Below are 27,846 nucleotides of genomic sequence, written 5' to 3' on the forward strand. Positions count from 1 at the left end.
AGTAAATATTAATCTGTGGACTTAGGTCTGCTTGGAGACAAAAATTCCTCCAGAGCCTTGTGGAAAGAGAAGAGAGATTTTCCTTTATCTCCAAAATGAAGGCTCACATTTTTCTGCCCTTCTCTTGGGCAGTAGGAAACCTTGTCTTCTTAACATGCTGGAGCATGACTGAAAGTAAGAAACTCCTGGTTTACCCTCAAGATGGAAGTCACTGGCTCAGCATGAGGGATGTGACTGAAGAGCTCAGTAAGAAGGGGCATGAAATTATGGTCCTGGTTCCTGAAGTTAATTTACTCCTTAAAGAATCAAAATTCTACAAAAGAAAACTCTACCCAGTCTCCTACTCCCATGCTGAAATGGAGAAGCGTTACCAGACATTTGGCCACAATCTCTTTGCAGAGAGATCTTTCCTGAACGCAGCCTGGACTGAGTACTGGAATGTCCGACTTGTCATCGACATGTACTTCCTCAACTGTGACAGCCTGCTGAAGGACCATGAGACCATCAGAGACCTTGAAGAAAGCCAATTTGATGCCCTCTTCACAGATCCTGCATTGCCATGTGGGATGATCCTGGCCAAGCATCTGTCCATACCTTCGGTGTACTTTTTCCGAGGCTTTCCCTGTGCTTTGGAGCACACAATGAGCAGGACCCCCAACCCCGCGTCTTTCATCCCCAGGTGCTACACTGCCTTTTCTCACCAAATGGCCTTCTACCAGAGAACAATGAACTTCCTGGTGAGTCATTTAGAGACCCTCCTCTTCAAGGACTTGTACAGAAAATACCTAGAGATTGCTGCTGACTTTCTGAAGAGAGAGGTGAACCTGCCAACCCTCTATGGACAGGGTTCCATTTGGCTGTTGAGATATGATTTTGTGTTTGAGTATCCCAGGCCCATCATGCCCAACATGGCTTTCATTGGAGGAATAAATTGCAAACAGAAGAAAAGACTCCAACAGGTTTGTGCTTTTTGCTTTCTTGAGCTATTCTATCTCCTAACCCTGTGTAAGACCTACCCGCAGTGGATGTCTGGTTAATGCTTGCTGGCTGAAACTGGCATGAACTGAAACAAATTAGGGGGAGGAAGGAAGGAAGGAAGGAAGGAAGGAAGGAAGGAAGGAAGGAAGGAAGGAAGGAAGGAAGGAAGGAAGGAAGAAAGGAAGGAAGGAAGGCAAAAAGAAAGAGAAGGAAGGAAAGAAGGAATGGAAGGAAGGACTGAATAAAGGGAGAGGGAGAAATGAAGGAAGGAAAGAAGGGAGGGAGGAAGAAAGGACAGAATGGAAGAGAAAGAATTCTGGCTTGCAGGCAAAGCACCCAGGTCCATGTTCCATCTTTGCTACTTCCCAGCTGAGTGACCTGAGGAAGTCACATTTCCTTCCTAGTTCTCATTTTCCTTCTGTGTCGAATGAGACGTTTGGTCCTGCTGGTCTCTAAGGTTCTTCCTAATTCTCTTTCTATTCTCTTGGTATCTACAATCTAGTTTCTGATCCCAACTCTGCTACTTTCTGGGTGGCCTTGGGTAAGTCACTTCTCTCAGGGCCTCAGTTTTCTCCTCTATATAATGAGGGAATTGAACTAGATCATCTATTCCAACTGTAGAAAAATGTTCCTTGGGGAAGAGGTTTATGTTGAGAAGAACAGGAGATAAACTTGGACAGGCAAGATGGGGCCAATCTAAAGTTCAGAACAGAGAGAAAGCTTTTGTTCTATATATTGTTGTTTGTTTTACTACATAGTCCCCAATTACATGTTTAAACATTTGTAAAAGTTATTTTTCTAAAATTTTGACTTCCAAATTCTCTTCCTTCCTCTCAGTCCTTGAGAAGTCAAGCAATATGACACCAGAAATACATGTGAAATTGTGCAAAATGTATTTCCTTATTAGCCATCTTGCAAAAGAAAACCCACAAGAGAAAAAGACAGTAAAAAAAATATGCTTCAAGCTGTATTCAAAGTTCAAGACTGAAAAGAAATCTTCCTACAGATCTAGTGGAATGTCATGTTTTGAGATGAGGCCACTGAGAGCCAGAGACGTTCGGTGACTTACCCAAGATCACAAAGTGTGTGGGGGACAGTTTTCTGAGTCTCTGCCCAGAGCTCTCCCTACTTATTACACAGCTGTTGCCATGTGGGAGGGGTCATGAGAATGGAGGAGAAGGCAACACGTGTGATGAGGGAGTGGAGATGCTGGTCAGCAGCTAGGCGATTCTTCATTCATCCAAATGATGTTATTTGCTCTGTCTTCTGTACAAGGAGGTACAATTAGGTTGTCAAGGTGATGTCAGGTCAAATCAACAAGCAGTTCTCAAATGCCTCCTGTATTTCAGACCATGTACAAAGAGTTGACATCCAAAGAAAGACAAATGGAGTCTCCTTACCATTGAGTCAGGGAGCTCACAGTTCAATGGAGAGACAACATACATATGGAGAACAGCCTAGGAGGTAATGAGGAGCAGTAAGAGGACTGAGAGAAGGCTTTCTGTACAAGGTGGGAGTTTGTTTGGGACATAAAGGAAGCCAAGGAGGTCAGAAGGGGGAACTGAGGAAAGAGAGCATTCCAGGTGGGGTGGGGGACAGCAAGGGACAATTCCCAGAGCTGAGAAATAGAGGGTCTTTTTGTGAAATTGTCAGGAGGCCAGAGTATGATCCAAAGGTATGTGTTAGGTGTAACATGTAGGAAGACTGGAAAGGTAGGAGGATCTGGTGATGAAGGGCATTGAGTGTAAGGAGGAGGGCCTATAGCAGGATGGTGGAGGGTCTGAGTTAAGGGGCTATGTCCAAGAGTTGCATCTTAGTTGGAATTGAGAAGATGTGGCCACCAATTGGTAAGAGGGAGTGAAGAAGCAAGTGAGAAGGTCAGGATGACACCTGGATTTCCCTCCTGTGTGCTTGGGTTCTGCACACCGAGGAAATGGTGGTGCCCTTAACAGTAACAGGGGCATTTAAAGGTGTGAGTTTGGGGGAGGGGGACACAATGACTTCCAGTTTGGACATTCTGAGTTTAAAATGTGTCTGGGATATCCAGGTCAGGAAGTCCTATAGGCTCTTGAGTTTGTGACACTGGAGGTCAGTAGAAAGGTTGTGGATATAAAAGGGGAAGCAACATGGCCCCTGTTCTCAAAATATAAATGGATGTAGGTGATTAGGGGCATGACGATCAAAGAAATGTGATTCCTGCATTCAAGTTGATCATCTCAGAGCTATTGAGCAGTGAGACACCAGGGGAGGGAAGCAAGGGAGAGAAGATTGTATTTGATATTTTGGGGGATCTGTGCCACACCTTCCCTCTAGTACCTCAGATCAGACCCTTCCTTGATCACCCAAGATGGTTCTTGCCCATGGTTCCCAAGAAATATTGTAGCTGTCTAACTGAATCAAGGCCTTTCTTTAGGTCTGTTAATACTCTTGGAAGACCAGAACAGCTTCTAGGCTCTCCATTGGTAAATGTTTGATCCTGGCTTCTCTTGTCACAAGAGTGGCCCACCTTTTCTTCTGGGCACCCATTTCCTGGTTGATACCCTTATGTGTTCCCTTGTCCATCAATCCTCACCAGTAATGTGTTGGTCACCAGATTATTTGGCAAACTAAATACTTTGGTCAAGAGGAGGAGAAATCAATGATGACATTGATAGAGATATTGACATTTCTTTTAATGATTAATCTAAGGAAGTCAGCCATAGAAATAAACAGCCAAATGTTAAGTCTCTCTTCACAGGATCTTTTCCCTCATAAAATTTAGTGTTTCCATGGCCAAACAAAGATAAGGCACACAATTGTCCAGAAAGGGAACAGAGCAGAGTTCAGAGACCCTGCTCTTTCTGAGGGATCCTGGACTTTGCAGAGATGGCCACAGGGTTCCGACCTTGGTCCTGGGTTCTGGTGGGGCTGGCTTTCTGTGCTGCCTGCCTGTGCTTTGTCAAAGCGGGGAAGCTGCTGGTGATCCCCATGGATGGCAGCCACTGGTTCAGCATGCGTGAAGTGATCCAGGAGCTCAGTCTGAGAGGCCACAAAAGTGTTGTCCTGGCACCAGACCTGTCCCTTCACATCAGGGAAGGCCAGAATTACACTTTGAGGACCTTTCCAGTCACTTTCAGTAAGGACAGTTTTCATGAGCTAACCAGATCACATTTCCAATGGGCCTTTGACCCTAAATCTTTGCTGAAGAGATTCTTTGACATTGCTATACTCTTCAAGAAGTTGTCTGAGATGTATTTTAGCTTTTGTATGGACTTATTCTATAACAAGGAACTGCTGAAGTCCCTAGAAGAGGCCCACTACGATGCAGTTTTAACTGATCCTGTTTCTCCCTGTGGTGCCCTGGTGGCACAGTATCTGTCCATTCCAGCTGTTTATTTCTTGCGAGGAGTCCCTTGTGGCATAGATACTGAAAGCACTCAGTGTCCTGACCCACCTTCATATGTCCCCAGAGTGACCACAGAAAACACAGACCAGACGACATTCCTACAGCGAGTAAAAAACATTTTATACCTTTTGCTCCAGAACATGATTTGCCAAGTGTACATGAAACCCTATGACATCCTGACTTCAGAACTCCTAAAGACAGACATGAATATAGTGGATGTTCTGCACCATGGCTCTGTGTGGCTTTTCAGGATGGACTTTGTGATGGGTTACCCTAAACTCATCATGCCATACATGGTCTTCATTGGGGGTATCAACTGTGGCAATGCCAAGCAGCTCTCTCAGGTTTGTAGGTGAAGTGTTTGCCAACACTGCCACCCAGTGGGTTAATTAGAGCCTCTCGTTTCTAAAAGAAAATCTAGCTACATTTTTAGTTAATCCCTAAACTTTTGGTGTCCCAAGATGTGCTGTGAAGGTTGCTTTGTAAGGTTTGTGACATTTTCTGAATTACGGAGGACTGTGGGATTGGCTTGAGGCAGAGGGATATGTCTGAGTGGTTTTTTCTGCAAACATTATTTACTAGGATTTCTTTGTCTTCTCGCTGCCTCTAGTTCTCCAGTCTTATAGGTCCTTAGGAATGAGGAGACCTGATTCTACCACTGACCCACTGTGTGGCCATGGTAAAGGGCTCTGGCTTCTTTTCAGTCAAATGAGGGACACATAGTACACAGGCCTGGGCTTCTTCTAAGAGTCCTTGGATTTTTGGTCAAAGACTCACAGAGTCAAAGACTGAAGGAACCTCAGAGACCTTCTAATCCCTCCCCACATGTTATGTATGGTGAGAGGCAACCTGGTTTGGTGGATAGGGCACTAGACTTGAAGTCAGGAGACTTGGATTCAAACATTTTCTCACTCCGTGATATGGGGGAAGCCTCTTACTGGACAGAGATGCAAGTCTCTGTGTCTCAGTTTCATCATCTATAAAATGACCTTGGACTCAGTGACTTCGAAGGCCTCTTCAGTTTCTTAATCTATGAGCCTATAGAATTCAGAGCAGCTAGATAGCACAGTGGATAGAGTGCCATACCCAGATTCAGGAAGACTCATCTTGCTAGCTGTGTCACCCAGGCAAGTCAATGCACACTGTTTGCCTCAGTTTTCTCATCAGTAAAATGACTATTAGAAGGAAATGGCAACACTCCAGTGTCTTTGCCAAGAAAATCCCAAATGGAGTCATGAATAGTTGGACAGGACTAAAGATGACCCAATAACTACAACAAAATCAAATTCAAGTTCACGGAATTTTATTGACTTGCCACAAGTCATGGAAATGGGAAGAGAGAGGCAGGTGCTGCATGATGAATATATATTTTCTTTAAAAAATAGTTTGTGTGTGTATATAGATAGATTTATATTTACACAATCACATAATATATATGTATATATACATATATTTTAGATTTCAATATTAGGATATGCCACATCTAAATTGGTTTGTGAAAGGCTGATCAACGTAACTTCTAAAGTTCTGTCTAGCTCATCTGGTTTTTTACTTAGCATAACTGCTGAGTGGCCAGCAACAGAAAGAAGTGTAAGTTCTCTTTCTGCTGTTCAGGGATGCAAACTTTTTAAGGTACAACCTGGAACTTGTTAAGTCATTCTGAATGTTGCTCTTCAAAGCACAACTGCAAGAGAAGGCATGTCCTGGTTGGGTTGAGGACCTTGTATAGCAGCCCAGTCTTGAAACTACCTCCTATACATTCTGTGTGCACATTTCCCTCGTCTACCATCACAGTGAAACAGTTTATCTGAAGGATGGGAAAGGTAGTTCTAGGATAAAGAAGAATAATCCCAGATGCTTATCTAGAAAGAGAAAGAGAAGGGCTCTAAGTGCACAAGTTCATAAGCAGTTTGAAAGTATTTCGGCATGTGTTGTGTGAATAGCTAAGGGGAGATCCCTCTAGAAGGAGATGCCCATGAGGGTTTTGCCTGTGCCAGTGTCAAGGTCCAAGTGTTATTCTTCACTGCATTATTCCTATTTGGTCAACCATGTGTATATTTGTTGAATCTAAGACACAGTCATTATTGATTTTGCAAGAAATTTACTTTTCCTTATAATTAAAATTTCTGGACATTTTAGTAGAAGAGGACACAACAGGGTTCTTCCTCTGCCTCACCTCTGTCCCTTAAGTAGCTATGCAGTGTCGGTTGGTTTTTGTCCTTTGTCTTTGAAGAGGACCAAAATGACATCCCCGTGATAAAGTGAACTTTCAGTGTGTCCAACTGCGGCTGATAAGACCAATACAAGCTTGGAATGCTCTACTACAGGTTGGGCACAGATAGTCCATATGAATATTTGGGTGGATATCCCAAATTTGCACATCCTGTGTTTACTGTGTGCTGTCTCAATTCTGCTTTGCTCAAAGAGCACAGCACCCTTTCTGATATGGGCACGCCATGCCAAGCAGCCCTGTGCCAGTGCTTCCCATACTGCACAGTCAAATCCAAAGTTCTTGAGAGAGACCTTGAGAGTGTCCTTGTATGTCTTCTTCTGACCACCATGTGATCTCCTGCCCCATTTGAGTTCTCCATAAAGGTCTTTTTGGCAAGTTTACATTTTGCATTCCAACAACATAGCCAGCCCATCAGAGTTACACTCTCTGAAGCATACTTTGAATACTTGGCACTTCAGATCGAGCAAGGACTTCAATGTCTGATACCTTATCCTGCCAGATGATCCTCAGCGTCTTCCTAAGACAGTTCAAATGGAAGCCATTCAGTTTCCTGGCATGGCGCTAGTAGATTGTCCATGTTTCACAGGCATAAAACAATGAAGTCAACACAATGGCTGTGTAGACCCTCGATGTGGTAGTCAGTCTAATGCCTCTTCTCTCCCAAACTTTTTTTTGGAGCCTCCCAAACACTGAGCTAGCTCTGGCAATGTGTGCATCAATCTCATTGTCAATGGGTACATCCCTGGAAAATACACTACCAAGGTAAGTGAACTTATCCACAGCATTCAAAACTTCTCCATTTATTGCAACCAATAGTTCCCTGTATGGATGGTGTTGTGGTGACTGGTGGAGCACCTGTGTTTTCTTGGTGTTAATTATTAGGCCAAAATTAGCACAGGCAGCAGAGAATTGATCCATACTTTGTTGCATCTCAGCTTCAGAGGCTGCACTGGTGCAAAATCATCTGCAAACAGAAAATCATGCACCAACACTCCCTCTACTTTGGTCTTGGCCTTTTCAAATTGAAGAACTTGCCATCAGTAAGATAGTTGACCTTGATATCATGTTCCTCCTCATTAGAAGCATTTGTCAACATGGGTGAAAACATCATGCTAAAAAGCATGGGAGCAAACACACAGCCCTGTTTCACTCCATTGGTGACTGGGAAGGCACTAGAGTATTGTCCATTATCCACAACCTGGGCAAACATGCCATCATGAAATTGATGTATAATATTGATGAACTTCTCCAGGTAATCAAATTTTGACATAGTTTTCCATAAGCCCTCATGACTAACAGTGTCAAAGGCCTTGATCAGATCTACTAACGTTGTGTACAGACCTCTGTTCTGCTCCTGGCATTTCTCCTGGAGTTGTCGGGCAGCAAACACCATATCGACTGTTCCTCAGCCTTTTCTGAAGCCACACAGGCTCTCAGGTAGATGACCATCTTCCAGGTGAAGGATCAGCCCACTGAGGACATCTCTAGCAAGAATTTTGCCAGCAATGACTAAGCGGGAGATCCCCTTGTGATTGTTGCAGGACAGTCTATTCCCTTTGCCCTTATAGAGATGGACAATGGAGGCATCCTTGAGGATGGAGCATATCTGGAGGATAATCTCCTCTTGCCATATAACCTGGAAAATTTCAGTCAGCTTTTGTATAAACAATGGTCCCCCTACCTTGTAAATCTCAACTAGAATAGAATCAGCACCAGGTGCTTTGCCACATGAAAGGAGCCTAATTGCCCTCAAAACCTCTTCTTCAGTTGGAAGTTCAACTAAGGAGGGATTGACTTCAACTTGAGGTAAATGGTCAATGACCTCAATATTGATTGATGATGGTCTGTTAAGAACACTATGGAAGTGTTCAGCTCATCTTCCTAAGATCATGTCCTTATCACTAATCAATATGACCTCATCAGCACTGAGTAGTTGTGATGTACCATAGGGTTTTGGTCCATAAATAGTTTTCAGGGAATCATAAAAGTGCTTTGGATTGTTACTATCAGCATAAAACTGAATTTCATCTGCCTTCTTACTGAGCCAGGAATCCTGCATCTCTCTAAGCTTTGCTTGCACTTTGCTTTTGATGGAATTAAATGCTGCCTTCTTAGAGGTGGATGAACTATTATCCTGGCAAATCCTGTGGAGGTCTTGTTTTTTCATTTAGCAGCTTCTGAATTTCCCCATCATTTTCATCAAACAATTCTTGGTGTTTGTGAGTATTCTGACACAGATGAGCAAATGCAGTGCTGTACACCAAATCTCTGAACACTGCCCACTTCTTTTCTGCTCCACTGTTGTCAACTGTGTGTTTGACTCAACTTTCCCTCCAAGTTAGCAACAAACTGTTCATGCTCAGAGGAGAGCTCTAATTTGTTGACATTAATTCTTCTGGTAGCCATTTTGCCTTGGGTGAGGCGCTTTTGATGAACGTGAATATTTAGCTTGGAAAGGATAAGTCTATGATCAGTCCAGCACTCTGCACCACACATTGACTTTGTCACTCTCACATCTTGTCTACCTGTTTTCCTTACAATCACATCGTCTATTTGATGCCAATGTTTGCTATGAGGGTGCATCCATGAAGTTTTATTGTATTTAGGTAAATGGAAGACAGTGTTGGTGATTAGAAGGTCATGTGATGCAGAAGTCTTCAGCAATAAATGACCACTGCTGTTGCTGTTTCCAACTCCATTCCTCCCTGGAACTCCTGGCCAAGTCTGGTAGTCTAAGCCTACTCTAGCATTAAAGTCTCCCAGAATTATGTGTTTGTTCTCTTTTGATACATTGACGATAAGTGTCTCTAGGTCTTCATAAAATTTTTCTTTGACTTCATCAGGGTTTGTTATGGTGGGAGCATAGGCACTGATGATGGTGGCATGGCGTTTTCTTGCAAGTGGCAATTGCATTGTCATGAGCCTGTCATTCACTCCTGTGAAGACTTCCTCTATGCAGTGTCAGGCAGTCAACAAAAGTCTGTTAGAATTTACTCTTTATCAGGCACTACGCCAGGTGTGGGGGTACAAAGGATGGCAAAACACAGCTCGTGGTCTCAAGAAGCTCATAGTTGAATGAGGGTCCTATATATGTATATATATGTGTATATATGTGTATATATATGTGTATACACACATATATACATATATACATACATACACACACACATATATAAACACACACAAGATATCTACAGAGTGCAAGGAAGATAATCTTAGAGAGGAAAGTGCAGGTGCACAAGGGTCAAAGTTTGTCCAGAAACAGTGGCCAAAGAAGGTTTTGCATACAATTCAGCATCTCAACTTTCACAACTTCTGTAATAAAGGTGAGGGGAGGTTGCTGGGTCTGAGGACTAAATCAAATGCCTTGATGGCTTCCAGGGTGGATTCCCCTCTAAAAGGAATTTGCCAAAGCTGCTGACTTTTTCTCTTGGGTAGCTGAGATATTCTTCAATCAGCCTCCTTTCATGGCCTCAAAAAATTCAGAGTTAATAAGGAACTTGTCAGAGTAGAAAGAGCCCTGGCTTTGAGATGAATCATAAAGCCTGAATCCAAATCCTGCCTTGGTCACTGGCTACCTGTGTGACACTTAACAAATCCCTTAACCTCCCTGGGTCTGTTTTAAATGAGCAGTTTGGATTATGTTCCTTCAATGTCTTTGATTCCATCATCCCATCCCAAGCCAAAGAGATTAAAAAATGAGGTCCATTTTTGGCCTGGAGGAGGAAAAGAGGCCTATGGTGTGGGAGAAAGAGACATTCACCCTGTTTCAATCATTAATCTAAAGAGATTAATCATATATGTAACAAACCAAAAGTTCAGCCTCTCTTCCAATTATCTTTCATTTCATTGATTCATTCCACAATGGTCAGATAAGTACAAAGCATAAAACTGCCGAGTTGGGAAATAGAACAGGGCAAAGTTTACAGACCCTACTTTTTCTTAGACATCCTGGACTTTGTAGAGATGACAAGAGGGCTCCAGTCTTCACTTTGGGCTCTAGTGGGGCTGGCTTTCTGTGCTGCCTGCCTGGGCTTTGCCAAAGCAGGGAAGCTGCTGGCAATCCCCATGGATGGCAGCCACTGGCTCAGCATGCGTGAAGTGGTCCAGGAGCTCAGTCTGAGAGGCCACAAAAGTGTTGTCCTCGCACCGGAGCTGTCCATGCACATCAGAGAAGGGCCATTCTACACTTTGAAGACTTTTCCAGTCACTTTCAGCAAGGATCAGTTTCATAATATGCAGAAAGATCCCCATTTGCTCTTTGAAACAGCACCTTTCCTGAAACGATTCTTTGACATGGCTGCGGGCATGAAGGTTTTTGCTGACATGCATTTTGGCTTTTGTACTGACTTAGTCTATAACAAGGAACTGATGAAATTCCTGGAACAGGCCCACTATGATGCTGTTTTAACTGATCCTGTGGTTCCTTGTGGAGCTCTCCTGGCTCAGTATCTCTCCATTCCAGCTGTGTATTTCTTCCGGGGAATCCCATGTGATTTCACAGCTGAAGGCACTCGGTGTCCTAATCCATTCTCCTATATTCCAAGGATGTTCACTGAGAACACTGACCACATGACTTTCCTGCAGCGGATAAAAAACATTTTATATACTTTGCCCCAGTCTGTGGCATGCCATATGTTTTTTTCATCTTTTGCAACATTGGCTTCAGAACTCCTTCAGAGAGACATGAGTATAGTGGATGTTTTGAGTCATGGATCTGTGTGGCTTATGAGGTCAGACTTTCTGCTGGATTACCCCAGGCCAATCATGCCAAACACGATCTTCATTGGAGGCATGAACTGCGCCAGTCCCAAGCAGCTTTCACAGGTTGGTATGTGACATGTAACAAGCCATCATACTAGTTGCTATCTTTGGTCAAATGAAAGCATACTGATGTTCATTTTTAGCATATAGTTTTTAAGAGAAAAATCTTGTTAACTTTTCATTTTCTTAATATTTTCCCCAGTTACACATAAAGACAATTTTAATATTAATTTTTAAAATTTTGACTTCCAAATTCTATTCCTCCCTCCCTCTCCAGCCCCTCCCTGAGATGGTAAACAATCTAATATAGTTATATATGTATAATCATGTAAAACATTTCCATATTAGTCATTTTGTGCAAGAAAATTAGACAGGAAGGAAGGAAAATATTGTGCTTCAGTCTTTATTCAGACACCTCAGTTCTTTTTCTGGAGGCAGATAGAATTTTTCATCGTGAATCCTTTGGGATTGCCTTGGATCACTGTATTACTGAGAAAAGCCATGTCATTCTTCATTGTAAAATATTACTGTTGCTGTGCATTATATTCTCCTGGTTCTGCTCACTTCACTCTATATCAGTAAATCTGATTATACTTTAATGAATTTCCTAGATAGATGGTGCTATGTGGTCCTAGGTCTATAGAGATGAACTGGGGAGAGATAAATATATGATCAGTTTTTTTCTCACAATTCTTTCTTTGTAGTAATTTCTTTGTATCTTCCTTTCTTCTAATTCTCCAGGCTTAGGACCATTAAGAATCAGGAGACCTGCATCCTAGTCCTGGTTCTGACACTGACAGAATGTTCTTTGATCAGAATAGCTTGACTTGGGTTTGTTTTCCTCTTTAGTTAAAGAAAGGAGATGTATGACATAAGACCAGGCTTCTTGAGTGATTCTTGGTGATTTCTGGTCATAGACTCGCAGTCTTATAGATTGAAGGGATGTCAAACAACCTAGTCCAGTCCATGATCTTACAAATGATGAGAGGGAAGTTGGTTTGGTAGATAGAACATTGGATTTGCAAGCATGAAGACCTGGATTTTAAATTCCACCTCAAATATTTCCTCATTGTGTGATGCTGGAAAGCCACTTAACTTCTCTAATATTTACTTTCATCATCTATAAAGTGAATTTTGGATCGATTACCACTATGATCTCTTCAAACTCTTAATTTATGAGCCCATGAGAGACTCAGGGATTTTAAGTGACTCACCATAGGATGCAAGTAAGAAGCCTCAGACACAGGTGCCTCATGATAAACACATGTTTTTTTTCAGTCAACATTATTTCTATCCCTCCTTAAATGTTAAACATGAAAGAATTTAACGTTTCCTTTTAACAATTCAACAAAGATTTATTATAATCAAGGTACTAAGGAAATATAGATCTTACCTTCATGGTCTTTACCTCTGAAGGAGTATTACATTGAGCCACATTCTTCCTTGTCCTGGATCAACATTTGGAGCTTCTGTTGATATAGGTGAAACCCAAATGTGTCATATCAAGTGAGTTTGTGAAAGTCTGGACTATACTTTCTCTAATGTCCCTTTCAGTTCCCATGATATCTCAGTCTGAATTCATGTGGAGAGCAGAAAATGAAAGTATGTTAGGCTTTCGTTGAATCTCAAATAAGAGGAGAATTTGTCAGAGAGGCAAATGCCCTCTCCAATATTCGGGGATTTACACTTCCTAATTTACAACCTGGGTTCTGTAAGCAATTTTGAATGCGGTGCCTTCCAAGGCAGAAATGCAGGGGGTGGTGTAAGGTCCAGGTTATGGCCAGGACCCTGGACAGCTGCCAACTCTCTTCCTCCTAAGACTTTATCTGTTCTAGATGAACATTACCCTCAGCTTTGCCTGAAATGAAACAAGGAAATTACTAACCTGGGGAGGGCAGAGATTATTGTGATCAAGGAGTTTATACAGAAGGATTAGGACGATGATGTAGAAGGAAACTATTCCCTCCACAAGGGGGAGCCCCTGCAGCATTTGCCAAAGCCTAGGCAGATAGGAACATTTATTTATTCATATTTGTCTACTTATTTATATTTACCAAATCTAAGAAATGTTTATTATGGATTTTGGAAGAAATTTATTTTTTCTTGTAACTAAAATTTTTGAACCATTTATATAAAAAAGAAAATAGTACTGTCCTCCATCTCTATCTCTCTCTTAATTTTCTAGGCAGTGTCTGTCAGTCCACAAGCACTGATGAAGTGCCTACCATACCAGGTGCTGCACTAGGTGCTGTAGATACAAAGACAAATGTGTGTGTGTGTGTGTGTGTGTGTGAGAGAGAGAGAGAGAGAGAGAGAGAGAGAGAGAGAGAGAGAGAGAGACAGAGACAGAGACAGAGAGACAGAGACAGAGAGAGAGACAGAGACAGAGAGAGAGGGAGAGAGAGAGAAATACTGAGAGAGTATAGAGAGTATGTGGGAGAGTGGGGTAGGGGGTGAACAGCCAGCCACATACATGGTAACACATAAAAATGTATTCTATGACATATTGACAGTATATATAACATATTATTATCCCATATGTATCACTCATGTTTATTGCAATATGGAATAAGAGAAGGAGAGCTACATGGAGAGTACCCAAGTTTGAATCTGCATTCTGCTACTTGTATGTCCTTGGGGCCTCAATTTTTTAACCTGGAGAACATCTGGGATGACTGGGGTGTGGCATCCCAGGAACCAAGGAACAAGGCGAGAGGGAGAGATTTATCTTCTCTTTTATTCACTCCACTTCACTTCTTTTTGCTAAAGTCAATAATGGGACAGGCCAGAAAGCTCAAGGGATCAAACTTTCCTAGGTTCTGTTAGGAGAGGGAGGAGGTCTCAGGCTAGGTAAGGGATGGTTCTGTTCTGTCCTGCCATATCAGAGCACATACAGGTTGTTGGGTGGGGATCTGGATGACATAGCTTTAGGAAGGCATTGGTCAAGATCTTCCCAAAAAAAGGCAGGTGATGAGATCCTTGACTAGGTTGGAGGCTCTATGGTGGAGAAAAGGCAAGAGAAAAGATATAATACATGAACATAGACTCAAAAAGTTATGGGAAGTGACTGGATACTTGGGATGAAGAAGAAGAAGGACCAACCCAAGTTTGTGAATCTGGATGACTGGAAATTTGGCAGTGCCATCAACAGAAATGGAAGTGTTTGAGTGAAGACGACTGGCAACTTGAGGAAAACAGAATTATTTGTATTTCAATTACAATGCCAATTCAATTCATCAAACACTTCTAGAGTAATAATTTGAGACAGAGAAGCAGTGTGGTAGAGATAATAGAGGTCTGGTCATGGAGTGAGGAAAATGAGGGTTCAAATCTTCCTCTGACCCAAGGAATTACACATTGAGGCCTGTTTCTGACCAAGAAGGCAGAAATGTCAGTATGAACAGGCAGGACAGGTAGGAGACACTTGGGTCCTATGACCACATCATCTCTTTATGATACATAAGCAAGTATGGTCTGACACATACTGCGAATGTGGGAGAACAGGTTGCAAAGAGTGCTGAGAAAGGAAAGAGGGATCTTCTCCCTTAGGACCTGAAAACTGAACATCAGATGACTCAAGGGACTTTGTCATCTTTCAAGAATGAAACTCAGAAAGAAAGCCAAAGAAAAAGTTAGAGAAGGAGGAAGAGAATCAGAGCAGTGCAGAAAATAGAGAGAAAAATCCAAGGAAGAAGGAGCAGACACCAGTGTCTAGTGCAGAGAAATCAGGTCAGATGCGAACAGAAACCATATCATAGGGGAGTAAGTAAGAAGTCAGCAGGAGGAAATTCAATCTGGTGAAGACTGCTCATTAATGGGAAATGGGCACATAGGGGAAGGGGAAAAAATTGGCCATGAGAGTGGGCAGCCTAATTCCTAGGCAGGTTCCTTCCTTCCTCTTAGCCTCCATTTTCTCTTCAATAAATTAGGGATAAGATGACTTCTAAATCCCCTTCCACCTCAATATTTGTGAGGCAGTGGACCTGATGTGCATGTATTGTTAAGGTAGTTTTACTCTGATGATGTTTTTCGTCCAGAGGGGAGATATTGACATTTCTTTTAATGTTTAATCTGAAGAAATCAATCATATATGTGAAGAACCAATAGTTCAGACTCTCTTCAAATTACCTTTTGCCTCATGAAATATTTTGCTTCCATGATGAAGCAAATATAAGCCACAGGGTTGTCAAAGCTGCCAGGTTGGGACAGGGAACACAACAAAGTTTACTGACTCTGCTCTTTCTGAGGGATCCTGGACTTTGCAGAGATGGCCACAGAGTTCCGACGTTGGCCCTGGGCTCTGATGAGACTGGCTTTCTGTACTTTCTGCCTGGACTTCGTCAAAGGGGGAAAGCTGCTGGTGATCCCCTTTGATGGCAGCCACTGGCTCAGCACGCGTGAAGTGATCCAGCAGCTCAGCCTGAGAGGCCATGAAAGTGTTGTCTTGGCACCAGAGCTGTCCCTTCACATCAGGGAAGGACAGAACTATACTTTGAGGACCTTTCCAGTCACTTTCAGCAAGGACAAATTTCAAGAGTTAATGAGGTCTTTTCTTTTGGTATTTCACCCAAGACCTATTCTGAAGAAAATTCTTGACATTGTAATAGTAGGTCAAATGGTGGGTGATATGCACTTTAGCTTTTGTAAAGACTTAGTCTATAACAAGGAACTGATGAAGTCCCTGGAAGAAGCCCACTATGATGCTGTTTTAACTGATCCTGTTGGTCCCTGTGGAGCCCTGGTAGCACAGTATCTGTCCATTCCAGCTGTTTATCTCTTGAGAGGACTCCTATGTGGTTTAGATGCAGAAAGCACTCAGTGCCCTGACCCATCTTCCTATGTCCCCAGAATGGTCACAGAAAATACAGACCGGATGAACTTCCTACAGAGGGTAAAGAACATTCTATACCCTTTGCCCCAGTACATGGCATGCCATATGCTGTATTCACCTTTTGCAAGCCTGGCTTCAGAACTCCTTCAGAGAGACATGAGTATAGTGGATGTTCTGAGCTATGGATCCGTGTGGCTTGTGAGGTCTGACTTTGTGATGGACTACCCTAAACCCATCATGCCAAACATGGTCTTCATTGGGGGCATCAACTGTGCCAGTACAAAGCAACTCTCTCAGGTTGGTATGGGACATGTTTTCCAACACGGCTGGTGTCACTCAATGGGTTAATTAGAGAAAAATTTTCTGAGAAAAAATAGGGTATATTTTTAATTACTCCCTAAACTTTTGGTGTCCCAGAATATGCCATGAAGATTGCCTTGTAAGGGTTGTGGGATTTTCTGAATTAGGGAGAACTGTGGGGTTGGCTTGAGGCAGAGAGATATGTCTGAGCGGTTTTTTCTGCAAACATTCTTTGCGAGGATTTATTTGTGTTCTCAATTTATGTCTCTAGTTCTCTAGTCTTTCAAGTCCTTAGGAATCAACAGACCTGCTTCTGTCACTGACCAACTTTGTGGCCATGGGTAAAAGAGTCTGACTTTGGTGCAGTTAATTTTTCTCTTTAGTCAGTTAAGAAGATGTAATACACAGACATGGGCCTCTTAAAGGAATCTTTGGGTCTTTGGTTAGAAGCTCACAGAGTCATAGGTTGAGGGGACCTCAGAGACCATATATTGCTTCCCTGATTTTAGAAATGGTGAGAGACAACCTGGTTAGTGAATAGAATATTGTACTTGAAGTCATGAGACATGGATTCAAACATTTTCTCACTCTCCGATGCTCAAGAAGCCACTTACTAGGCAAAGATGTCACTCTGGACATTAGTTCCATTATCTGAAAAATAAGATGACTCAGTGACTTTTAAGGTCTCTTCAATTTCTCAGTCTACTGAATTGAGGGCATCTGTATAGCACAGTGGGTAGAGCACCAGATGATGAGGGCCTTCACTAGGCTGGAGGCTGTGTGTGTGGCAAAAAGGCAAGTCATATGACAGATGATATGAACATAGACTCAGTAAGATATGGGAACTAACTGGAGGCTGGGGGTGAAGGAGAAAAAAGACCAGACCCAAGGTTGTGAATCCAGGTGATTGGAAGGCTGGGAGTGCCATCAACAAAGATGGACTCACCCAAAGACTGGGTCAACAGAGCTGGGAAGTTGGGGAAAATAGATTAATTTGTGTTTCAATTGCAGTGCCAATTCAATTCACTAAACACTTGCTGGGAAATGATTTAAGATGGAGAGGCAGTGTGGTACAGATAAGAGAAGAGTGGTCATGGAGTGAGGAAGATAATGGTTCAAGTCTTCCTCTGACCCAATGAATTACACATCAAGGCCTGTTTCTGACCAAGAAGGTAAAATGTTAGTATGAGCAGACAGGAAAGTTAGGAGACACTTGGGTCCGATAGCCATATCATCTTCTCTTTATGATACATAAGCAGATAAGATCTGACACACTGTCACTTTGGGAGATCTGGGAGATATTGGCAGCCATCTCATGGCCAGAGGGAAATGATTAACCAGGGAACTTTTTATTATTCCATGACCCTGATGAAAGTTTTCTTGTTTATATTCCACATTTCTTTGGGATATGAACTCCCTTCACCTAACCAGTTGTCACTTTCTCTTTCACTCTTAGCCTTAGATAACTGTTTCAGGGACTGAGGCACTAAGGTACAGGCCATGATTAACTGCAGCCTACCTGCCGGTCATTATGGTGGGTTCTGGTATACAGAGGTAGGTGAAAACCAACCATGCCCTTCAGAAGAAGACCCTGTAATGAGAGAAAACAGTGTGCACTCTATGAAACATATTCAAGACATATGCATTTGATGGAAGGTAATTGGAGAGAGAAGAATCCATAGCTGGGGAGAAGAGGAAAGTATCCTGAAGCAGATGGCATGTGAACTGAGATCTGAGGCATGCCAGGAAAGCCAAGATTCTACCAGAGAGACCTGCCCAGCACTAGTGATGAAGGCTCTACTCTGCAGTGTCCCATCAGGCTTTGTGAGATGGAGGATGGGGAAGGCCACCCACTGTAGAGAGCTGCACTTGGTTCCTTGACACATGAAAATGGATGGGGAATCCTCTTCATTTAGAAAGGGCACAGTAGTCATTATTCCCAAGGAATCATCTTATTGACTTGTTGGACAAACATTTTCCAAACATCATTTCGTAGCAAAACCCTTTCATGGTTCGTTAATTTCTTTTGAAGGACCATTGAGTGATGTGCCTGAACCATGTGAAGGGCAACAGAGGCTGGAGCGTCATTAGAGTGTGTGCGTGTGTGTGTGCGTGTGTGTGTGTGTGTGTGTGTGCGTGTGTATGTATGTATGAAGGTGAGAGGGAGAGAGAAGAGAGAGAGAAACTGGGAGAGAGTGGGGCAGGGGTGTGAACAGCAATCCACACACATAGTAACACATAAACAATGTACTCTGTGACATATTATCACAGTATAGACAACATAGTATTATCCCATACATTTCAATCATGTTTATTGTAACAAGGAAAAAGGGAAAGAGAACCAGACTGAGAGACAGGAGGCTCAAGTTTGAATTTGCATTCTGCTACTTGTGTGTTCTTGGGGCCTCAGCATCTTGGCCTGGAGAGCAGGTGAGGGTCAGGGCGTGGTATCACAGGAACCAAGGAAGAAGAGGAAGAGGAGAGATTCCTCACTGACTCATCTTCACTTATTTTTACTAAAGTCAATACTGGGACAGGCCAGAAAACTCATGCAATCAATCTTTTCTAGGTTCTGTTAAGAGAGGAAGGAGGTCTCAAGCTAGGAGAGGAATGGTTCTGTTCTATCCTGCCCTATCAGAACACATCTGGATGGCTGGATGGGGTGCTAGATCACGTAATTTTAGGAAACCATTGGTCTACAAGCTTGAGATCTTCTAAAAAAGAGGAAGGTAATGAGAGCCTTGACTAAGTTGGAGGCTCTGTGAGTGGAGAAAAGGCAAGAGATATGTCAGATGACATGGAAACTGCCTGGAGACATGGAATGAAGGACAGGTAGGACCCTACCCAAAGTTGTGAATCCAAGTGACTGGAAGGCTGGGTGTTCCATCAATAGAAGTGGAAGGGTTGAGTGAAGACAAGTGGGAAGTTGGGAAAAATAGGCTGATTTTTGTTTCAATTGCAATGCCAATTCAATTCAGTAAATACATGTGGAGAAATGATTGAAGTCAGAGAGACAGTGTGACAGAGATGATAGAGGAGTGGCCATGGAGAGAGGAAGATGAGGGTTTAAATCTTCCTCTGATCCAGTGAATTACACATCAATGCCTGTTGCTGACCAAAAGGGCAGTAATGTACAACAATTTTCAAGGCAGTTTTGCTTTGAGTACATTTTTGGTCCAGAGGAAGAAAGAACGGTGGAAGAGAAGAGAGAGATATTGACATTTCTTTTAATGATTAATCTAAGGATGTCAATCAATCTTTCAATTACTTTTTGCCTCATGAAATTTATTGCTTCCATGACCAGAAATATATAAGGTGCAGGGCTGACAAAACTGCCAAGTTGTGAGAGGGAACACAGAAGAGTTTACAAATACTCTTGTTTCTGAGGTATCCTGGACTTGGCAGAGATGGCCACAGGTCTCCGATCGTGACTCTGGGCTCTGGTGAGGCTGGCTCTCTGGGCTGCCTGTCTGGGCTTTGTGAAAGGGAGGAAGCTGCTGGTGATCTCCATGGATGGCAGCCATTGGCTCAGCATGCGTGAAGTGGTCCAGGAGCTAAGTCTTGAGAGGCCACGAAAGTGTCATCCTGGCACTGGAGCTGTCCATGCGCATTAGAGAAGGACAGCACTACACTTTAAAGACCTTTCCAGTCACATTCAGCAAGGACCAATTTGAAGAACTGAAGAGGTCACCTTTCCATTTTCTGTTAGATCCAAAACCTTTTCTGAAGAGAATTTATAATGTTGCTATTGTTCATAAGATGGTGAGTGACACGTACCTTAGCTTTTGTATGGATTTAGTCTATAACAGGGAACTGATGAAGTTCATTCAAGAGACCCACTATGATGCAGTTTTAACTGATCCTATGATTCCCTATGGAGTCCTGGTGGCACAGTATCTGTCCATTCCAGCTGTTTATTTCTTGTGAGGAATCCCCTGTTTCTTAGATATTGAAAGCACTCAGTGTCCTGACCCGCCTTCCTATGTCCCCAGACTGACCACAGAAAACACAAACCAGACGACATTCCTACAGCCAGTAAAGAACATTCTATACACTTTGCCACAGAACATGGCATGCCATATGTTGTATTCACCTTTTGCAAGTCTGGCTTCAGAACTCCTTCAGAGAGACATGAGTATAGTGGATGCTCTGAGCCATGGATCTGTGTGGCTTGTGAGGGCAGATTTTGTGATGGATTGATTACCCTAAACTCATCACGCCAAACATGGTCTTCATTGGAGGCATCAACTGTGCCAGTGCCAAGCAGCTCTCAGGCTGGTACGGGAGATGTTTGCCAACATTTCAGGCGCCACCCAGTGGAGTAATTAGAGCATCTTGTTTCTAAGAGAAAATCGGGCTACATTTTTAATTAGTTCTGAAACTTTTGTTTCCCAGGGCATGCTGAGAAGAAGATTGCCTTATAAATTCTGTGACATTTTCTAAATTAGGCAGGACTGTGTGATTGGCTTGAGGCAGGGGGATATGTCTGAGTGGTTTTGTTTGCAAACACTTTTTGTCATGATTTCTTTGTGTTCTCATTGTCCCTAGTGCTCCAGTCTTTCAAGTTCTTAGAAATTAGAAGACTTGCTTCAGCCACTGACCAATTTTGTGGATAAAGGAGGCTGATTTCTTTGAAGTTTATTTTCCTGTCTAGTAAGTTAAGAAGATGTAACACATAGACGGGCTATTTCAATAAATCTTTGGATTGTTGATCATAGGTTCACAGGCTCCTAGGTTGAAGGGACTTCAGAAACTGTCTAGTCCCTCTCCTCATTTAAAAATGATGAGAAGGATCCTGTTTCTTGGATACAACACTGGATTTGAAATCATGAAGACTTTCATTCAAAAAATTTTTTCACTCTGTGATGTTAGGAAAGCCAGTTACTGGAGATGCCCACTCTGTGGGCCTCAGTTTCATGATCTGAAAAAAATGAACCTGGTCTCTTTGGTGTGATCTCAGTGACTTCCAAGATCTATTCAGCTTCTAAACCTGTGAGCCTACAAAACTGGAGGTAACAAGATAGCAAAGTGGATAGAGTTCCAGGTGAACAGAACCTTGCCAAGGCTGGAGGCTCTGTGAATGGAGAAAAGGCAAGACATATGACAGATGATATAAGCATAAACTCAATAAGACATGGAAGTGACAGGAGACTGGGCTTGAAGGAAAGGTAAGAGCCAACATATGGTTGTGAATCCAAGTGACTGGAAGGCTAGGGGCACCATCAACAGAAATGAAAGAGTTTGAATGAAGAAGAGTGGAAAGGTGGGGAAATAGATCGTTTTGTGTTTCAATTGTAATGTGGATTCAATTCAATAAACACATGTAGAGAAATGATGTAAGACAGAGAAACAGGGTGAAAAGTGATAGAGGGGTGGCCATGGAGTCAGGGAGATGAGGGTTCAAGTCTTCCTCTGATCCAGTGAATTACACATCAAGGCCTGTTTCTGACCAAGAAGGCAGAAATGTTAGTGTGAGCAGACAGGAAGGATAGGAGACACTTGAGTCCTATGAGCACATTATCTTCTCTTTATCACATATGAGCAGGTAGAATCTGACACGCTCTGTGGACTTTGGCAGAACAGGATACAAAGAGTTCTGAGAAAGGAGAGGGGGATCCTCTTGCCTGAGATCTGACAACCGAACATCAGATGGCTCAAGAAGCCTTGGGTCTTCCAAGAATGAAACTCAGACAAAAAGCCAAAGGATGCTAGAGAGGAAGAAGGAGAGTCAGAGCAGTGCAGAAAATGGAGAGAGAAATCCAAAGAAGAAGAAGGGGACATCAGTGTCCAGTGCAGCAGAAAAGTCAGGTCAGATAGGAACAGAAACCACATCATAGGAGAGTAAGTAAGAAGTCAGCTGGAGGAAATTCAGTCTGGTGCAGACAACTCATTAATGGGAAAGGGGCAGATAAGGGAGGAGACAAAAAGTTGGCCATGAGAGTGGCACCCAAGATCCTGGACAAGTCCCTTCCCTTCACTTAACCCATTTTCTCTTCTGTAAAATGAAGGATTGGATGAGATGACTTCTAAATTGCCCTCCACCTCAAAATTTGGAGGGTTGTGATTCTGACATACAAATATTGTCCAGACAGTTTTTCTGAGTATGTTTTGGGTTTAGAGGAGGAGAGATCAATGGAAACAGAGAGAGAGAGAGAGAGAGAGAGAGAGAGAGAGAGAGAGAGAGAGAGAGAGAGAGAGAGAGAGAGAGATTTCTTTTAATCATTAATCTAAGGAAGTTAATCATATATGTAAAGTACCAAAAGTTCATTCTCTCTTCCAATCACTTGTTCCTTCATTAAATTAATTGCTTCCATGACCAGGCAAGGATAAGGTACAAAGTTGCCAAGACAGGGAACAGAGTAGAGTTTAGCTCACTCTCAGGGGTTCTGGTCTTCACAGAGATGGCCACTGGGTTCCGACTTTCACCCTGGGCTTTGGTGGGGCTGACTCTCTGTACTGCTTGCCTGGGTTTCGTCAAAGCGGGGAAACTGTTGGTGATCCCCATGGATGGCAGCCACTGGCTCAGTATGCGTGATGTGGTCCAGGAGCTCAGCCTAAGGGGCCATGAAAATGTCGTCCTGGCACCGGAGCTGTCTGTACACATCAGGGATGGGCAATCCTACACTCTGAGGACCTTTCCAGTCACTTTCAACAGGGATCTTTTCCAGAAGATGAACCACAATAATTACCACAACCTGTTTGACCCAGAACCTTTCCTGAAGAGATTTTTTTATATGATTACAACCTTGAAGAATGTCACTGATATGTACCTTAGCTTTTGTGCAGACTTAGTCTATAATAAGGAACTGATGAAGTCCATGCAAGAGGCCCACTACGATGCAGTTTTAACTGATCCTGCTATTCCCTGTGGTGCCCTTGTGGCACAGTATCTGTCCATCCCAGCTATTTATTTCTTGCGAGGAATCCCCTGTGCCTTAGATATTGAAAGCACTCGGTGCCCTTACCCATTTTCCTATGTCCCCAGACTGACCACAGAAAACACAGACCGGATGACCTTCCTACAGCGAGTAAAGAATATTCTATACCCTTTGCCCCACAGTGTGGTGTGCCACATGATGTATTCACCTTTTGCAAGTCTGGCTTCAGAACTCCTTCAGAGAGACATGAGTATAGTGGATGTTCTGAGCCATGGATCTGTGTGGCTTGTGAGGACAGACTTTGTGATGGATTACCCTAAACCCATCATGGCAAACATGGTCTTCATTGGAGGCATCAACTGTGCCAGTGCCAAGCAACTCACTCAGGTTGGTATGGAACATGTTTGCCAGTATTGCAGGTGCCACCCAGTGGAGTAATTAGAGCATCTTTATTCTAAGAGAAAATCAGGTTACATTTTTAATTAGTCCTCAAACTTTTGTTTCCCAGGGTGTGCTGAGAAGAAGATTGCCTTATAGATTCTGTGACATTTTCTAAATTAGGCAGAACTGTGTGATTGGCTTGAGGTAGAGGGATATGTCTGAGTGGCTTTCTTTGCAAATACTTTTTGTCATGATTCCTTTCTGTTCTCATTATCTGTAGTTCTCCAGTCTTTCAGGTACTTAGAAATTAGAAGACTTGCTTTAGTCACTGACCAATTGTGTGGATAAAGGAGGCTGACTTCTTTGCAGTTTATTTTCTGTTTAATAAGTTAAGAAGATGTAATACACAGACTTGGGTGACTTCAATGACTCTTTGGATTGTTGGTCATAGGCTCACAGGCTCATAGGTTGAAGGGACTTCAGAAACTGTCTAGTCACTCTCCTCATTTAAAAATGATGTGAGGGATGCTGTTTGTTGGATAGAACACTGGATTTGAAGTCATCAAGACTTGGACTCAAAAATTTTTTTACTCTGTGAAGCTAGGAAAGCCAGTTACTGGAGATGCCCACTCTTTGGGCCTCAGCTTCATCATCTGAAAAATGAGCCTGTACTCAGGGACTTCTAATACCTATTCAGTTTCTAAATCTATGGGCCTATAGACCTGAAGCCAGCTACATAGCACAGTGTATAGAGTGGAGGCTCTGTGAATGGAGAAAATCAAGATATCTGACAGATGATATGAACATAGACTCACTAAGATATGGGAACTGACTGGAGCCAGGGGTTGGTGGGATGGAGAGGAAAGACCAAACTTAGGGTTGTGAATCCTCTTGACTGGAAGACTGGGGTCCCAGCAGGAGTGATGGAAGGGTTTGGGTGAAGAGGAGTTGGTAGTTGGGGAACATAGACTTGTTTGTGTTTCAATTGCAAATCTCAATTCAATTCAGTAAATGCATCTGGAGAAATGATTTAAGACAGAGAGGCAGTGTGGTGAAAATGATAAAGAGGTGGCCTTGTGATCAGGAAGATAAGGGTTCAAGTCTTCCTCTAACCCCAAGAATCGCAAATCAGGGTCTGTTTCTGACCAAGGAAGCAGAAATGTCAGTTTTAACAGACAGGAAGGGTAGGAAACATATGGTTCATATGACCATATCATCTTTTCTTTATGGTATGTGAGCAGGTAGGATCTGACACCCTGTAGACTTTGGGAGACCTGGGAGTTAATGGCAGCCATCTCCTGGCCAGAGAGAAGGGCTTAACCAATGAACTTCTTATCATTCCATGACCCTGATGAAAGGTTTCTTTTCATTATCATTATTATCAGTACTGCAGATTACTTTAGGATGGGCACCCCCTCCACCTAACCATTTGGTGATTCCTCCTTCACTCTTAGCCTTAGACAACTGTTTCAGGCACTGAAGTACTGAGGGACAGGCCATTATGAACGGCTTCCTACATGCCAGGCACTGTGCTGGGCTCTGGTGCTCACAGGAAGGCCCCTGCCCTTTAGAAGTAGAGACTGTAATGGGAGGAGACAGTGTGCAGATAATGAGGCACGTTCAGGATGCATGCAGCTTACAGAAGGCAATGGGAGAAAGGAAGAATCCTTCCCTGTGGGTGGGGGTGGGGTGGCAGAGAAAAGCCTCCTGAAGCAGAGGAAGTGTGAACTTAGATCTGAGGGTTGTCAGGAAAGCAAGGACCTACCAGGGAATTTTGCCCAGAACTAGTGATGAAGGCTCAGCTCTGTACTATCCCATCAGGCTGTGGGGTGGGGAGAGGCCATTCCCTGGATGGCTGCACTGGGCTACAGGACTCATGGAAACAAATGGGGAATTCTCTTCATGAAGGAAGGGACATAGTGTCATTATTCCCAAGGGCTCATGACCTTCGCTTATTGGACAGTCTTTCCAAATGTCTTTTCCTAACAAACTCCCTTCATGGTTCATCCATCTACTTCTGAAAGCCTATTGAGTGATGTGCCTGAACTATGTGAAAGGCCACAGAAGCTGGAGGGTCATCACAGTGGAGGTATGTGTGTGTGTGTGTGTGTGTGTGTATGTGTATGTGTATGTCTGCGTCTGTGTCTGTGTATGTGTGTGTGTATGTGTATGTCTGTGTCTGTGTCTCTGTATGTGTGTGTGTGTGTGTGTGTGTGTGTGTGTGAGAGAGAGAGAGAGAGAGAGAGAGACTCAGAGAGAGGATAGAGAGAGTGTGAGAGAGTGGGGCCAGGATGTGAACAGCCATCCACACACATAGTAACACACAAATAATATATTCCATGCCATGGTGTCACAGCATTGACAACATATTATTATCCCATATATATATGTATATATATATGTATATATATATATGTATATATATATATATACATATATATATATATATATCAATCATGTTTGCTGTAGCAAGGAATAAGAGAAAGAGAGCTAGATTAAGAGAGAGACGACCCAAGTTTGAATCTGCATTCTGCTACTTGGGTGTCCTTGGGGCCCCAGCATCTGATTAGCCTGGAGAGCAGCTGGGAGGGCTGGGGCACAGCATCCTAGGAACCAAGGAAGAAGGGGAAAGGGAGAAATTTCTTTTCTCATTTATTGACTCATCTTCACTTTTTTAAAATAAATCCAATAATGGAAGAAGCCAAAAAGTTCATGTGAACAATCTTCTCTAGGTCCTGTTAGGAGAGGGAGGAGGTCTCAGACTAGGTGAGGGATGATTCTGTTCTGTACTGTTCTGTCATATCAGAAAATATCTGGGTTATAGGGTGGGGTTTTGGAAGACGTAGTTTTAGGAGAGTAGTGGTCAATAACCTGGAGATTTTCCAAAAAAAGACAAGTAATGAGATCCATGTCAAGGCTGGAGGCTCTGTGAGTGGAGAAAAGGCCAGAGATTTGATAGATGATATGAATATAGACTCAATAAGACATGGTTAGTGACTAGATACTGGGATTGAAGAAGAAAGACCTGATTAAAGGTTGTGAATCCAGGTACTGGAAGGCAAGAGTACCTTCAACAGATATGGAAACGTTTGAGGGAAGAGACCTGAGAAGTTGGGGAAATAGACTGATTTTGTTTTAATTTCAATGCTGATTCATTTCAGCTAACATTTCTAGGGAAATGATCTAAGACAGAGGCAGCGTGGCAGAGATGCTAGAGGATGGCTGTGGAGTGAGGAAGATGAGGGTTCTAAGTCTTCCTCTTACCCAATAAATTACATGTAGGGACCTGTTTCTGACCATGAAGGTAGAAATCTTGGCATGAGAAGACAGGAAGTGTAGGAAACACTTGGGTCCTATGACCACATTTTCTTCTCTGTATGGTATATAAACAGGTATGATCTGACACACACTGTACACTTTGGGAGGGCAGTTTACAAAGATGGCTGAGAAAGGGTGGAGGATCTGCTTCCTTAGGACCTTACTACTGAATATCAGAGGGCTCAAGGGGCCTTGGGGTCTTCTAAGAATGAAAAGCAGACAGAAAACTAAAAAGGAAGACAGTGAGGAAGGAGGAGAGTCAGAACACTGCAGAAAATAGAGAGAGGAATCCAAGGAAGGAGGGGACATCAGTCTCCAGTTCAGCAGACAAGTCAATTGAGAAAGCACATTATAAGGGAGTAAGTAAAAGTCAGCAGGAGGAAATTCAGTATAGTTCAGACTGCTAGCTAATGGGAAATTGGCAGGTAGCAGAGGGGAAGAAAGTTGGTCATGAGAGTGGGCAGTCAAGTTTCTGGACAGGTCTTTCCCTCCTCATGGCCTCAGTTTTCTCTTCTGTAAAATGGGGGATTGGATGACATGACTTCTAAATCCCCCTCCACCTCGAAATTGGAGGCTGTGATTCTGACACGTAAGTGTGTCGAGGCAGGTTTACTGAGTTTGTTTTTGGTCCAGAGGAGGACAGATCAATGGAGAGGGAGAGAGGGATATTGACATTTCTTTTAATGATTGATGAAAGGAGGTAAATCAATCACAAATTTGAAAAACCAAAAGCTTAATCTCTCTTCAAATTGCCCTTTGCCTCTTTAAATTTATTGTT

At 42.9% G+C, this 27,846-nt stretch overlaps 1 protein-coding gene and 1 pseudogene across 9 annotated transcripts in view; both read left to right on the top strand.

Annotated features, from left to right (window-relative positions):
• Positions 1-27,846, top strand: part of LOC140525374 (UDP-glucuronosyltransferase 1A6-like) — a 148,061-nt gene that overhangs the window by 74,140 nt on the left and 46,075 nt on the right. Inside the window, exon 1 of one of the 9 annotated variants that reach the window (XM_072640731.1) lies at positions 57-959. The exons of 4 other annotated variants lie outside the window; for them this stretch is intronic. In XM_072640731.1, coding sequence (XP_072496832.1) covers positions 96-959 — 864 coding nt within the window. In that variant the 5' untranslated portion in view covers positions 57-95. Of the gene's footprint in view, positions 1-56; positions 960-3,828; positions 4,708-10,519; positions 11,424-14,794; positions 16,489-22,827; positions 23,757-27,846 lie in introns of those variants that run through there. 4 more of the 9 variants (XM_072640733.1, XM_072640741.1, XM_072640740.1 and 1 more) reach the window with 4 other exon arrangements.
• LOC140525376 (UDP-glucuronosyltransferase 1A4-like) lies at positions 16,502-22,723 on the top strand (annotated as a pseudogene).

This window comes from Notamacropus eugenii, chromosome 2 (genome assembly GCF_028372415.1).
Source record: "Notamacropus eugenii isolate mMacEug1 chromosome 2, mMacEug1.pri_v2, whole genome shotgun sequence".
Lineage (NCBI taxonomy): Eukaryota > Metazoa > Chordata > Mammalia > Diprotodontia > Macropodidae > Notamacropus > Notamacropus eugenii.